At 34.5% G+C, this 15,575-nt stretch overlaps 3 protein-coding genes across 4 annotated transcripts in view; 1 reads left to right on the top strand and 2 right to left on the bottom strand.

Moving 5' to 3' along the window:
* Positions 1–1,085: 1,085 nt before the first annotated feature.
* Positions 1,086–6,023, top strand: LOC131526081 (cation channel sperm-associated protein 4-like). 2 transcript variants are annotated; one of them, XM_058754185.1, is made up of 11 exons: positions 1,087–1,313; positions 1,433–1,504; positions 1,890–1,988; positions 2,116–2,217; positions 2,621–2,712; positions 3,131–3,260; positions 3,350–3,486; positions 3,585–3,750; positions 5,101–5,312; positions 5,412–5,544; positions 5,673–6,023. In XM_058754185.1, exons 1-11 carry the CDS (start codon positions 1,287–1,289, stop codon positions 5,751–5,753), a joined length of 1,251 nt encoding a protein of 416 aa, XP_058610168.1. In that variant the 5' UTR covers positions 1,087–1,286; the 3' UTR covers positions 5,754–6,023. The 2 variants fall into 2 exon arrangements, with proteins under 2 accessions (XP_058610169.1, XP_058610168.1); XM_058754186.1 differs by lacking the exons at positions 3,131–3,260; positions 3,350–3,486 and having other exon boundaries at positions 1,086–1,313.
* An 83-nt stretch (positions 6,024–6,106) lies between these two features.
* gatad1 (GATA zinc finger domain containing 1) lies at positions 6,107–8,139 on the bottom strand. Its single transcript, XM_058752509.1, is given in 7 exon segments — positions 6,107–6,246; positions 6,485–6,604; positions 6,643–6,717; positions 6,790–6,832; positions 6,930–6,996; positions 6,998–7,056; positions 8,020–8,139. Coding segments are annotated over 7 exon segments (624 nt in total).
* Positions 7,736–15,575, bottom strand: part of ankib1a (ankyrin repeat and IBR domain containing 1a) — a gene marked incomplete at its 5' end in the record, with an annotated part of 26,744 nt that continues 18,904 nt past the window's right edge. The window contains 6 exons of the mRNA XM_058752508.1: positions 7,736–12,084; positions 13,150–13,193; positions 13,304–13,424; positions 14,545–14,619; positions 14,832–14,883; positions 15,383–15,561. Coding sequence (XP_058608491.1) covers positions 11,341–12,084; positions 13,150–13,193; positions 13,304–13,424; positions 14,545–14,619; positions 14,832–14,883; positions 15,383–15,561 — 1,215 coding nt within the window. The remainder of the gene's footprint in view (positions 12,085–13,149; positions 13,194–13,303; positions 13,425–14,544; positions 14,620–14,831; positions 14,884–15,382; positions 15,562–15,575) is intronic.

Below are 15,575 nucleotides of genomic sequence, written 5' to 3'. Positions count from 1 at the left end.
GATTAACAGTAGTAAATATGAGATGAACAACAGTACAAATAAGCTTTAATCTAGATGCTATAAATGCTGTAACAGTATAATTAGTTTGTGATACCTAACGCATTAAATAATGTTAAGTAATTGATTCTTAAAGACATCTACTGACTAAAATAACCAAATGCTTCACAGAGAAGTCAAGGAACAATAAATAAATAAATACACACATATATACATAAAATAACCAACCTCCCAAAATATTATAACAGAAATGTTTTTTCACATTTTTTCCATATTAGATGATTGCACTTCTCTTTTGATTGCTACAAAATACAGACATATTAAAAATATATGACATCAGCCAAAAGCCATTATCAGATTGTAACCTTTTAAGACAAACCATTCAGTAATTAATTTCTGTCTGTATACATGCTGAGTGAAGAAGAACAAAGTGACAAAAACGTGATATTGCTTGTTACACATTTGTTTCTATAATAACTAAGCAGGATAGCAGATGATCATTCTGATACATACTAATTTTACTACATTTATTTAAACTATAAATAAAAATGTGCTTTCTAAATGAGGTTGGTTAGTACTTACATCTTACTTTTTAGTAATACTTACCAATAGAAACAGATCCTCCCTTCCTTGACTCTCACTGGAGTGAAATTTAAAAGACAGCTATGCATTTTCACATAGAAAACCCTATTTTTATACTGTGAAAATGAATATTATAAATGTGTAAAATATTATTTGGAAAATATTCAGTTTCATTATATTACATTATTTATCATTACATTGCATTATTTACATTCTACTCACTAGCCTGTAAATGCATTTATGGTGTATATATTTACATCTTTTTTTATTTATTTGAATCATTTTAATCTAATTTATTTAGTTTTAGTTTATTTGTTACATTATTTATTTGTGTATTTATTTATTTATACACTTTTTTTCACTGTTTTCTATGTACCCTACTCCGTTGTGGTCCTTTAGGAGTCACCAGATGACAGCTTGAAAACCCCTGCATCAAGTTATGGTCCAGTCCTGTAAATAAGAATAGGTTACTGGGATTTTTTCCCTCGTTTGATTATTTGTTTTAAGCGTATTTATTTCACTCCCCTCGTCCATGCTGTCTTTATGAATGAGTCACTCGTTCATTCAACCGATTCTTTCAAATCCCCGATTCATTAAAGGATGACGTTCTGAAGCTTTTTAAAAGCTAACCATTTAAAACGGACGTTTCGTTTATTTGTCACGTGCGAGACAGAAAATAACGTATCTTTCTGTCTGCAATCGCCGAAATGGACAACAGGGTACATCCCGATCCGGTACAGTCACAGTGAAAAGTTTTTACAAATAAGATATTGTTGTTAATATTACATCTCTGAATTATATTCTAACAGTAATGAAAGGCTAGTTTGATATTTGTTTTGCTGAACACGTTTAGGCGCAGCGAGTGTCAGCGAAGACTGGATGGCTGGAGTTTCAGAGCAAAAATACCGATATCGAAGGACAAAAGGTCATTTTACAGTTTTCTTCTGTAGTAAAACAGCGCGTGCAATTATGTAAAATGTAATTAATAATAATAATAAACATTTTTAAAAAAAAATAGACACACCACACCAAAAATTTGTGTGGGTTTATACTGGTAATTGGTTGCCTTCTATGGGTGACTTAAAACCACTAAATTGTAATGGAATAGATCCCAAAACACACTACAGAAAACCATTTTTAATGGTTAGAAGTTGGTGGTTTGCAATGGTATTTGTAGTGGAAAACATAATTTCTGTGATGGTTTCTATTGTTTGTTTTTTCAGCAGGGCTGACTAGTAGGCAGTTCACTAGATAAAAGCAGGTAGCTAAATGATAGTGAGTGATTGAGGGCTTTCTGTTTGGATATATAGAAAAACTACTTGAAGCTCTTCTTCCGTTTCCTGATAATAAGCTGTGTTGTAAGCGACTCCATAATTGCAGTCCTCCAAACAATCACATTCATTTCACAGGTGAGATAGCGTATGCCTTTATTTGTGCATGTCCATTGGCTTGCATCTTTAGAACTTATACTGTGTATTATTTTAGAAAACCGTATGAGGAATATGTAACTTTTAACACATTTCTTTCCTCTTTTAGAGACATGGATTTGTGTTATATTTATGTGAACAGATTTTTCTGATGGTCTTTGTACTGGAAACTCTGGTCAAGTGGTATTATGGCTTCAAGATGTTCTGGAGGGTATTTTTCTCTTTCTCTTTTTCTAAGGAACTTTCCCTAATAGCATACTGTAAGTTATTTACAAAAGAAAAAACTAACATGAAAGTAATTTCTTCAGTAGGTGTTTTATTTTTTATTCATTTTCTGTGTACTTGTAATTTTATCCTTTTTAGTGATAAAAATTAAAAGATATTTAATTTAAATTTGTTTTAGCACAATCATTAATCACACAATCAATAAATTAATTCAAAGTGTATACCATGTCCGTGAAATGTGCCTTGTAGTCAGTATTTTCTTTAACCTGTTACTTTGTGGCACCCTAACGCCCCATCATACAAATCTCTCAACACAACTTCATGGTGTTGCTTTCAAAAAAATACAGTTACAGTGTCACACAATGACTCTTGTGTTAAAATCTCTCCAGAGCAGGTGGAACATCATGAACCTCCTGATCAACCTGACTCTCTTTGTGGGACACAGGGTCACCAGTGATCCCGACACATTTATAGTTTTCAGGTGTGGAATTCTTAAGTCAAAGTTGTTAAAAGCTACAACACACAAAGAATATTTGAAGAGTTTAGATGCAAAAGCCTGTAAATGCCATCTGAAAATGTAATCTAAAATGAGCATTTTTATCAGGCTCCTATGTTTAGGTTCAATAATTTTACACTAATGGCAATGTATAGGTCCTTTTCTATGCAATTAAAGTGAAATAACTGAACCTAAACATAGGAGCCTGATGAAAATGCTCATTTTAGATTACATTTTCAGATGGCACTTAGAGGCTTTTGTATCTGAACTCTTCATTTTATTTCCGTACTTATAAAAATCAGCTACTAACCAGCAGAATTAACAACTACTATTACTAACAGCCACGTGTTATAAAATTATACTCCACATAAAGCATACTCACCAGTTCATTTGGGCTTTTTAGATGTCTGCGTTCAGTTCGTCTGACCCTGTGTATTTGTTCCATGCAAGAAATGGACATGACACTGAAAGCCACTGTGCAATCCTTCTCAGAGATGAGAATAATCATTTTTATTAGTGTGGTTGCCATTCTGGTACGTATACATATTTACACTTTAAATCTTTGTTGTTTTTGTTGCTCAATTTGAGCAATTAAGTTGTATTTGCTTTGATTGTTTCTCAGGCTTTTACTGTTGCTGGGGTCGACATGTTCAGTACTACTCTTCCATCAGCCTTTGAGAATCTGTCTTTAACATTTTACACCTTGTTTGTCTGCATAACCCAAGACTCATGGATAGATACCTATAAGATAATACAAGAGTACAACTTACTGCTTTCCAGACACATTCATCATAATACTCACAAGCTTTCTTCCATGTCCAGCATTAAGTCACAGTTACCTTACTCATGTTTTCCAGAGATGAAATGGGAAACACGTTTTGGACCTTACTGTACTTCTCTACATTCATCCTATCTAGTGGCCTAATGCTTTCAATGTTTGATGCTTGGATACAAGGCAATTTCATTGTAGCACAGAAACAGCAGGCTGAGCAAGAGCGTCTAACAGTTAATGCCTTGTTCAAGGTAAGGACCAGAAATAGGTTTCCTCTTTAGACTTGGGCCATTAAAGGCCAATTCACATCGCAAAGACAGACGCAGACCGACAGTCAACAGATTACAGTACATCATTTCTCAGACATTCCAAGACTTCACAAACACTGATCAACATGTTCAATCCGCAAAAATAAGCGCCAACCAACGCCAACAGTAGCACACTGGGCAACACACTGATCAGACAAAACCCGACGAACGTGTCTGAGGTCAATTGTTGGCATCTGTCGGTGCAGTGTGAATTGGCCTTAAGAAAACCACCCAGAACTCCTTAAAAACACCCTGGCAACCCTGCTAACCATGCTTAGCTTTGCACAGGGAAGGACCACTCATAATTTCATTATACGTAAAAAACAAAACAAAAAAAAAACTATAGAGCTCAAAACAAAACAAAGAACCAATTCTCACTGTATTAATACAGAAATCAAAAATGTCAAATCAACTTTAAAATTAGCACATTTTAAGGCATTTTTAAAACTGTCACAAATCATGTTTAAAATGAAGTACATTGTAACATGGTTAGTTTAGTATCTTAGATATACTACTACAGGCTTTGTTAATATTTTAATATTTTTATTTTAGTTAAAGATTTTTAAATATTTTGTTGTGTTTTTGTCAGAATTATTATTATTTAAATATGTCTATATAGTTTGTATTACGCTTTAATTTTTAGATGATTAGTTTTAGTAATTTTAGTTTGTGAACCTAAACTAAACGAAAATGAGAACATTTGTCTTGGCAACTAGCTGTAATGGAATACTTTTTACATTTTATTTTTTTATTTTAACAGCAATGACCCTGGTAACAAATAATACATTCAAATAAAAAACAGATCAAATTCAGGCAAAATTTAAGCAGTTGGCAACTGGACTATGGTTTTTTAATGCAATAAAAATGTTGCATTTAAAATTAATGTGATATTTTATTGTTACATTTAACTTACATTTTTAAGTCAATCGGGTTTTTTTTAAAGATATGCCTTTCAGATTCAAATAGTACAGTTGGAGAGAGGACAGAAAGTGAGGGGGTGGGGGTAGGACAAGAACTACGAGCTGGGATTGAACCTGAAGCGCAATTGCACTATATGCTGGATCACATATTTGATTAGTTTTAGGTGATTAGTTTTTCGACAAGTCTCTTTTTAAAAATATTTTTCTGTTACATTAAAAAATAATAATTTCAACAATGAACTTTTAAATGTCTGTTTATTAAACTAATAATTTATTCCTTCATTTTATTTTTAAGTTACACTTCTATTCCTCCATGTAAATCTAGTTTGTGTTCATAAAGCTAAAAACCTTTAATGTTTTAACACATAAACAGGACTCGCCACTGGATGCCAAACTCGAAGCTGCGGACATGATCCATGTGGAAGTGGTGGTTAAGAAACTAAACAAGATCAAGCATCAAAAGCCATTAAGGAGTGGCTATACAGAGAACCTGACTGTAGAGAACTACGAAAATTTAGTCATCGTCATGTTAGCGATACAAAGAAACATGGATGAATACTTCACCATTAAACGAGAGCTAAAAAAGTAGGTAGAAAAAAACCTGAAAACATACGTTCTTTCCAGGTACATTTGTGGATACAGACATATCCAGTCAAATGTAGTAGCATCTTCAATGTCTTGCAGGGCTACAGTGGAGGAGATTAAGCAGCATGATCAGGAGATTACGCAGCTCAAGGAAACTGCCTCCTTGGAAAACATGGTCAATAAGGAGATGGCCACTGGAGACATAATCTCCACTATCATCAATTTAAGCAATGTGAGTTCCAGAAATGATCTTTTAATTGAACAGATTATTCTTTAATCAATAAAATATAGCCAAAAAAATTAACATACCTGCTCACTTCAACCTTCAGCTAAAATTAAATCAAGGATTGGTTGTTTCAGGCACATCTTTTGGACACCAGCACAGACTCACCACATCTCAACAAGAGCAAGATACTGAAAGCTGGTGAACAGGCAACCTAAGCTCAAGATGAGCCATTCCTCACAGAACTGGAAGATCAGAAAACAATACTGTGTACAAATTAACTTTGTATTTACAGTTTCTGTTTTCAGTTTGTAGACTTCTGTGTCGTACTACTGTAGCTTCTGCGTTTAACTGTCAAACTCAAGAGTTCTGGATTATTTTGTACATTTGAGTTAGAAATGTGACTGTATATAATGTATTATGTTCAATGACAAATATCACGCATTCTAATCCAAGCATGACATTTCTGTTTTTAAAATTGTCCTGAAAATTCCTGTTAAAAAAACAAAAACAAAAAAACTTGAGTCTGAATATGCAGTAATTTAGTGGTTAATGTCACCCAACAGTTTCTTCAGCAGGTGTCGGCATGAGTCCAAACGTAGCCTTTTTCTGGACGAACTGGTATTGTAGGGAAAAGGCAACTTCTTGAATTGAAAACTGATGGAGCGTGACAGACAATTCCATTTTTTCATGGCAAGTCTTCTTCAGGGCCTACGCAATTAAATAAAGGTGTTTATGCAGCGGTTATAAAAAGGAATTAAAAAAAAACAAAAAAACATTTTAACCATGCTTCAAATTAGGATATATGATAGTAATGATGCACTGACCCCACAATATTCAGGTTTACCAAGTCAGTGTAAATATCCTTTAACAATTAACTATTTGCATATGCAATATTTGAAGTCCAGCACATCAGCAAGCAACAAAAAAGCATTTCTGCATTGCTTGCCAAGAATAAATGTGCTTGGATCAAATCGATCTTGAGGACTGGACAGAGTTGGGATCAACCAAGTTAACACAGAGCTTTTCTCACAGTACTGGTCCTGGACAAAACCGGCCCGCATCTGGCCTGCATGGATTTCAAATGTGGGCTGGATCTGGGCCAACAGTATGGGTCATCTATTACTTTAGTGAAGTCTCCTGTTTGATAATAGACACCCTGATCACAAGAAGTGCAGGTTACTGAATAGAAAGTGGCAGACAGAAAAGTGCAACAATTTTGCACAGTACAAAGGAGCGATTAGCTTGTACAACACAGACTCTGATGTGTGACAATTGTTGACACAGACTCTGGGGCGTTGATAGAAGACAAAGAAGATTAAAAGCCATTGAAACATTTTATTAAACCACGTAAATATTGGAGGGAGAAATAAAAATTATTCACAAGCCTGAATGAAAAGCACATTTTTCAATTTGAAAATGTGTCGTCTACTCTATCCTTTGGTTGAGACTTTTTTTCTCAGATTTGTAGGCCTACTTGCTACGTAACCGTGTGGATTGTCTGTGGATTTCCTGTTTGGACTATAAAATAAAGGGGAAAACAAGATTAGCAACAGTTTTGTATATGGTTGTAATGGCATGACAGTGGTGATGTAAACGTTGCAGCGCCCTTAAGTGGGCGACCCGCTCCATATAATTAGAAGACTTATGTCTGTAGTCTCATGCAAGTGTACAATTATTTTAATCATATTTCTTTAAAATGTCATTAAAAAGTATATAGGAGTAAAATTGTCTAAGCAAAAAAATACAAATATGCATCCAAAACTGTACAAAGGGAGCGATGTCATGTAGGGTAGACTGAGTCCAGAGACACTTTCTGCTTTTCATCACTATACAAAAACTAGATGCTGAAATGAAGTGATTTTTCACATGATCTTTCTTTTGCTTGTGTACTAAAATATCATGAATTGATGATAGCCATACGTAGTTTATATTTTCCACAATTAGCTCATAAACATGAGGTGAATTTTTGTCTCAACTGTACACTATGGGTAGCATGGTACAGTTGAGACACCCATTCTTAACGCTCTAAAGCTGGCTAACCATATTTTACATTTGCTGGCTAACCATTCAACCAGCAAATGTAATAATATACAAAATTACAGTTTTAAATAATTACAGTTTAAAAATAAATGTATTTATTTGCTTTATTTAATTCAGATTCAGTTAAACAAAATAGGAACAAATATTTAACACTAGAAAATATATGGCAAACAGTATAAACGTAAACATAACAGTAAAAATAACAATATACATACCCGTATATTCTATAACCCTACCCCTAAACCTACTGATGCGTACATTTGGTCCCCATAATGTAGGTAATACCAGTACACAAACACACACAGCCTCTATATACATTTTATTTTCTATGATTGAACTAGATAGCTTTTTTATTATTATTATACTTAGAGTGACAACAGCAGTCTAAATGAAAGGTTACACAAATCAACGTTAGAAAGCAAGTTTAAGAAAGATGCAAACCTGTTTTCCTTGGCCATTGTTCTGCTGGATGGTGGATGAAGCAGACACTCCGGAGCATCCACTGTTTGTACGATTACCCGGGTGAGTGTTACACAAAATTTCCCCCTGGTTTCTCCACATGGAAGAAGAGTTGGTTTTGTAAAGTTATTTCTGAATTAAACCGTCGTTTTTTTTGTTTCTTTGAGAATGCGATCACAGTCAAAATTCTACAATAAATGTCCATTTCAAAGAAATATGGTCTCAAATACATATCCTTAATTTTGAAAACAATGAATAATGGGTCCTGTATATTTTACCTTGCCAAAAACAAACAAACAAACCACACAAAAAAAACAAAACTTACAAGAACAAGAGAAGAAATTGAGCGTTTTAAACAGTCAACAAATCTGTCAAGAAAAATATTTAACCGGATTTCACTGTTTCATGTCATTTAATTTTAAAGCATGTTTGTTGCATTAGTTTTTTCATGAACCACAATAAAACAGGACTGCACTTTAAACTTTTTAATCCGAGCAAACCTTTACCAATACTTTCTGTTTATTGGCTACACATCATACAAACTGGGAATGTATCAAGTATAGTCTATGAAAGTGCAAATGACAATGCAATGTGAATGGTCACGTTTCCTCAAAATAAAATAAAAAAAATTTAAGATAAAATACCACCACCATAAATACCTAAGTAAGGGGGAAAAAACGGATGTAAAAACTGGTCGTTACTACGCAAGATGATTTAATCAAATGTTAAATTTGTAAAAACTGGCCATCACTTTTAATGTAAAATTTTCTGGAAAAAAGTAACAAACAAACCTAAATACACCCACTATAATCACCAAATCTACATCTAGTCTTTCTTTTCCCTTGTATCATAATGTCAATAAAAGACACCTCTCTAGGGCCACAGACCTTTCTAACTGTAATGTCATAAAAGACAATCAAAACATGGCAACCTGTTCAGTGGAATACAAAACATGAGGCTGTTGTCAACATTTACCAAAAACTATTCAATCTGAAAAAAGAAACATACTTTTAGCAATTGAATATAGAAATTGAATTTTTAGCAATTCATGAATATGTAAGGTTGATTGTAGGCTACTTGATTTGACACAGCAAACACTAACATAATTAGGCAACATGTATATAAATAAGAAAAAGTACAAAAAAGGCACACCGATGAGCACAGTAAATCAAAGGAAAAAAGGGGGGAAATATCTCTCCCCCACATCTAAAACCTTCCAACAATTATGTATCAGTAATAGAAATATTCTGGTTTAAATACACTTTAAGATCTATCAACAGTGTTGGAGTTACATGTTAAAGACATTGCTTTTATTTTACAAACTAAGGGTTGATGTGGTAACCGATAGCATGCCACAGATGCCGTCTAAAAATCTTAAATTGTATTTAACCAAGAAAATTCCTTGAAAAGCCTCTTGGTTACAGCATGGTGTGTTTTGTCAGAGAGGGATGTGATTGGCCTTCTGCAAAGGTTTGATGATTAATTTGGCCTCATATGCCGTACATAAAATAAGAGACAAAATATCTGTTTTGTTGTTAAAGAGAATGACTTTCTATGTAATATGACATATTCATACATCGGCACACAAACGAAAAAGGAAAAGCACTGTTGTTATCTCTCTATTGCTTCAGAAGACCTGTGAAGTGTCATATATATATATATATGCGCGTTATTCATGAGCCCAAATGAAAAACACAACACAGGATAATCAAGAGGTATTGTGTGTAGTAGTCACAATAGGCAAGGTAATAAATGCCCTCACATTTTCAGGAGTGTAAATTTACATGAATTGTAACCTTTTGGAAGCGAACAAGGTCTTCTGCAGGACAATATGTTGAAGAACAAACAGCTTGAAGATTTCAAAACACTCCTTATTTTTAACATGAAATGTGCATTGTGCAATCTGCACTTGCATTAAATGTGACGTAAATGAAATGAAAAGAACATCTGTGTTTCTAAATAAAGCAACAAATTGGCATTGCTAAATAGGAGAACTGTAAAATTAAAAACAAAGCAGGGCAAAAAGTGCAGGTCTTAATGGTGGCTTCACAGTTTCACTGTAACTGTAAGAGCCAAGAAACATTGGATTGATGCTTTCATGCATTTCCGTCTGCACGTAAACATTCCTTTTTCCTTTTCAGAAAGAAACAACTATGTCAAAAATTCATCCATTTAATTTCCGTTCATTTGAACTTAAAAGAAAGAATGACTTTCCAATCTAATACAGATGGAGCTTTCTCTCATGGCACCCACAGCAAGATTTCTAGAGAAATGAAATGAAAACCTTGTCATTTTTAAACGAGGTGGATCTTCCAGTGAAAATGACAGACTTACCTATGATGATGCATGTTAATTTCTTCAATCATTTAGCGCGCATAAACCCCGTCTCTTTCTTACAATCGACTGCAATCAACAACAATGGATATAACTAAGTCGCCACCTAACATTTTTACTTTTCCAAATATCCATTTCACTCGGATTAATGTATTCCACAATATGGAATAAAATACCTGTCACTACTTCCATTTCATTGTGAGTTTAATACTTTGCAACATTCACTTATAACCGTGTTCTTATGTGCACAGAAATGGTTCTTACACAAAATTTCCACCCGATTACTCTCAACGGGTAGGCATGGAAATTTGCTCTTACTGTCTTTCTAATGTTAATGAATCCAGATTATTCTACATAAACGTCCCTAAATTAGCAATTAGCATAATTAGTGCCCTAACCATCTCCATATAATGGCTTTTAATTACAAAACAAAGACCTTTTATATAGGCCTAACAATACATTTTTATGCAGAACCCATTCCAGATCTAAAATGCGTGTAATTTTTTAATGCTCAATCATTTTTGGGTCACTCAGCTGTTAAAATTTCCAATTCCGTATAAACCTTTCGGCTTAAACCATTTGATGTTTCTAAGGCCACCAGGACTGATTTTTACATACATACAGTTTTAGTTGGATCTAAAATTGTTATGCTAAATGTAGAAGAAAAAAAAAAAAAAAAAAAATCGAAGTGCTAAGATATTAATGAATTATGATTTCTGTGCAAAAAAATTCATACACACACAAATACGGTTAATGAATGAGACCCACTCTTCTCTCATTAGCTTGAATCTGATCACAATTTCTTGTTTCTTCCACCAGACGCACTGCAACACACAACCAAGACAAGTCCCGTCTAACCCCAATGCACCTGGTTCACTCTTCTCCATTTCTGAACAAGCAATTCTGCTTTTATTTAGTGTTTTGGCACGATAAGAGCACTCAGTTGGTAAACATAATTAGACTTTTTCCTCACACTAGGTGCACTTCTTCCTCCCACTCTAAGGAGAGGTCGGTTACCTGCGCATCCCGATCAGTACTGCTCTCCGGACAAACTGCGCTAGTGAGATCTACACTGCCGCCCGAACCCTCCAAGTCTGGCTCTGCTTTAGGAGGTTGTGCATCATCCACACATTCTAGCTCCAAAAGCTGCGATGCCAACACATCTGCGCTCTCTTTCATTAGCGATAGGGAATCCTGCTCAGGACTCCCCACCTCATTCTCCTCGTCCTGGGCTTTGGCAGGTTGTCCCTCTCCAAAAACGGGTGGCTCGGGACTGGCATCTGAGGTGGCTGAGGGAATCAGTGCAATGCTCTGTGGATTCATATCGTGGAACCAGGCCATAATGTTGCCAAGCAGGTTGGCATTGGTGGAAGGGTCCAGGCAGTCTGGGTCACTAGGGTTGAAGGCGTTACCCAAGGCATCAGGGTAGGAACTCATGTTAAAGGGTGTATAGTGGCTGGTAATGTTGCCCAGTCTCATAAGGCTGTCTCCCAGCTCCAGAAGCTCAGAGCTGCTCATGGAAGCTCGGGGGGGATCCGCAGTATGGGGCGCAGAATCCAGTCTAGAGGGCAGAGAGGAACCACTGGCACCTACAGAGGCATCGTTACTGAGCACATCCTGAGGCTCGGGGTCCAAGGCCAGCCCGGACTCCTGTAGGGACAGTTGAATAGCCAACAATATATTGGGGTCATCTTCATCCAGAGACCCAAGTGCCTGAGGGATAAAAAGGGTTCAAATTCTCAATATATGCTCATTGACTCATTTTTGAGCTACAATATCATTCAAATGTGTGGGGTTTTTTTAAAGAAATTATTATTTTTATTCAGCAAAGGATGCATTAAAAAAAAATTGACATCAAGACATTAATAATGTTACTAAGGATTTCTATTGCTTTTTAACCTTCAATTTATCAAATAATTCTGGAAAAATGCATCACAGTTTCCACAAAAGTATTAGGCAGCACAACTGTTTTTAACAATGATAAGAAATGAATGATTTCTGGAGGATCATGTGACACTAAAGACCGAAGTAATGGCTGCTGAAAATTCAGCATTGAAATCACAGGAATAAAATACATTTTAAAACATATTCAAATAGAAAACAGCTTCACAATACTGTTTTACCACGCTTTTGATCAAATAAATGCAGCATTGGTGAGACATTTTCACAGAAACTTTTTTAAAAATCCTACCAACCCCAAAATTTTCAATATAAAATTTAGCATATAAAATATTTTCTGGTTTAAGAAAATGTATGAAATATTATGTTTAATTTAGCAATTTCGTTGACTAAATTTAGATGCCATTTTATAGTAAATTTGACAAAAATGAAATAGTAACTATAAATTATTTTATTCAAAATACAAAATATGACCAAAACAAATCAGGTTTAGTGCTGCAAAATGATTAATTATGATTAAATCACATTCAAAATAAAAGTTTGTTTACATCCTATGTGTGTGTACTGTCTATATTTATTATGTATATATAAATACACACACATACATGTATATATTAAGGAAAAAAAAATTGTAAGATTTGTATATAAAATATTTCTATTTATATATAATATAAATTGTATACAATTATAAATATATACATAAAATATTTTTTTTAAATATATACGTGTGTGTATTTATATATACATAATAAATATACACCGTACACACGCATATAGTATGTAAACATAAACGTTTATTTTGAATGTGATTAATCACGATTAATCGTTTTGCAACCCTTATCAGGTTAGAAAATCTTTACATATAAATAGTATATTCACCGTGGAGATCCCATGCCTTTGTGTATTGCCTCCCTCATGTGTTTCTGTAGACACAAATTGGACATTTTAAACTCTGTAACCGACATAAAGCAGCTCTTTGAGTTATGTCTATCCTAACTTTATGTGGGGTCACTATCTCGGGCAGGAGCTTTACCTAAAGTGTTGTCATTGGAGTCATGTGGTTCAGGGGTGTTACTGCGGAGGCTGTGCAGTCTGAGAAGGTCTCCTCTACGCCTCTGCCTGTGTCTCCGTCTGTACTGGAAATCGGAGTATTCCTGCAGTAACCATCAACCTCAGTTTAATTACAAAAATACTGAACATGATTTGTTGTCAAGGAGCAGTAATTAAGTAATGGATAGATCCTTAAAAAAAAATGGACAGACTCTCACAAGAATACTGATTGACTTCAATATTACAAGCAGTGAATAAATGAAATTAATGAAATTATTATTTGAAAACCGTATCCTGCGTCTCTAAACCTTACTACTAATATGGATTAAAATAAAATACAGTGACCATACAACATATTTGGACACTCAAGTCACCCTTAAAAATTAATTTCTTGTAATTATATAATAAAATGTCTAACCACAGTTTTATTTTAAAACACTTTTCAAGAAAAACACTCCACAAAAATAAGTTTAAATTGTTTTATAATAAAAAAAATAATAAATAAAAAAAAACAAAACTTAACTACTGTAAGTACTTGGATATTTTCTGGTTGTAACGCTTTAGTTAAAATGTAGTAGAACATGTTCATGTTTAATACAACGAACTACACCAGTGGTTATTCTGCAAGACTGACAACCTGTTTATTTTTTTAAAAGTCATTGAAAAAAAAAAAAAAAAAACTGTTTAGAAGCCTGATGTTAGTTTTGAGAAAATATGTCCAGCACCATTTTTTTGCAGATGCCTCTTAGTTTAATATGTAATTATCCGTTGCAAAAGAATTCATACTTTAAGAATGACTGAGTGTCCAAATCCTTTTTGAGGCCACTGTATTCAGGCATTAAAAAATTAAGAAAAAAAAATACATATATTAAAAAGCTAATATTATAATAATTTTGCAGTTGTTAGAAAGACTGAATGCAGATTATTTGCACAGGCAAACTGAATGCATGACAAAGCAGCCTACATCAGTGTCCACATTTCAAGAACGGTGAAGTTGACCACAGGACAGAAATTCTGGTTTATTTAAGCATTTGGACTAAGTAACGGCATAGTCTTTTATCTGGAATATTCCAGGAGATGACCAGCCTTAACAGCTAAACACCAGATTACATTTATTCTGACAGCATCATATATATTACGTCATACTGGACATATGAATGACTATAAAATTGATGCTGCACCAAATTGTGTAAGAATGTTTTGTTATTTTGTCTTCAGCAGTACCTGCGGCTGGCCTCCTGCATTGTAATTGCCCTCACGCTGTGCATTTGATCCCCGTACTGGATGATTCCTCACCATCTTTGGACACAGAATGAGATTCGGTGACTGCTAGTACTTTACAACAACACACAACTCTCCTACATTATTACAAGGACATCGCAGAGAGTCAGAGGGCATTAACAGTATAGTGAGTAACAACTCTGGCTAGCTGTGTGAGCTTTGCAATAGCAGAGGTTAGTTAAAACAGAAAAAAAAAAAATGTAAACACAGGAGCAGTAATGCAGTTATACCTCAGGAGAAGCAAATCCAAGATACTCCCAATCCCACGTCCCACCAGCAAAACTGCAAAAGAGGAAAAAAAGTACTGTGGCTGTAGGGTTTTATTTCTGTTAGTATAATATATTTTGGACATGGTACCAAAGTAATATCAAAGTATTATAATACCATCATAGTGTTCTTCAACGAGATGCAATATGACCATGCAATAAGTTGTTGTTTTACATTTTTTAATAAAAGTAAATCCAACAAAAAATCATTTACTATAGTATTAATACTATTTAATGATAATAATACGCTTATTTTACATAATAGAAAATATTAATACTTATGGATGTCTTAATTTCTTCGCTGTCAAACATTAAACCACAGAGCTTATACTGCATTTCAGCAGAAAACTGCAGGGAGATCTTAGTTCTCTCTTTCGCTGACAAAAAACCTTTTTGTTTTTTTATGGCGTTTGCATATGGTGCATATTGAAAATGTATACTATTATACTGTACTAGTACACTAGCAAAAATGACAACCTGATAAAAATGGTGTAAATAGCAGCACAAAGATTTACCTGCGGCGGGGAGCCTCGGGAGAATCATTTGGGGCGACACCTCGAGCCACAGAGGCCAAGAACTCACGTCTCTTCTGCTGCACCAGAAACGTGGCACTGATGATCTTATGGCGAGGGGTGCGGAGGTAAGGCCTGTTCACCTTCTGAGCAAGGTCTTCGGTGACCATCTCTAAATCAGTCTGTGTATGTTGGA

The sequence above is a fragment of the Onychostoma macrolepis genome, chromosome 19 (genome assembly GCF_012432095.1).
Source record: "Onychostoma macrolepis isolate SWU-2019 chromosome 19, ASM1243209v1, whole genome shotgun sequence".
NCBI classification, from domain to species: Eukaryota; Metazoa; Chordata; class Actinopteri; order Cypriniformes; family Cyprinidae; genus Onychostoma; species Onychostoma macrolepis.
Note: the sequence above shows the minus strand (reverse complement) of the source record. Positions and strands in the feature narration are given on the sequence as shown.

What these genes read in the sequence shown, in the direction of transcription:
- LOC131526081 (XM_058754185.1), top strand. Translation starts at nt 1,287, where the DNA reads ATGGACAACAGGGTACATCCCGATCCG. An exon ending in GACACATTTATAGTTTTCAG is followed by an intron (nt 2,713 to 3,130) that starts GTGTGGAATTCT and finishes TGGGCTTTTTAG; the next exon opens with ATGTCTGCGTTCAGTTCGTC. An exon ending in CAGTTAATGCCTTGTTCAAG is followed by an intron (nt 3,751 to 5,100) that starts GTAAGGACCAGA and finishes ACACATAAACAG; the next exon opens with GACTCGCCACTGGATGCCAA.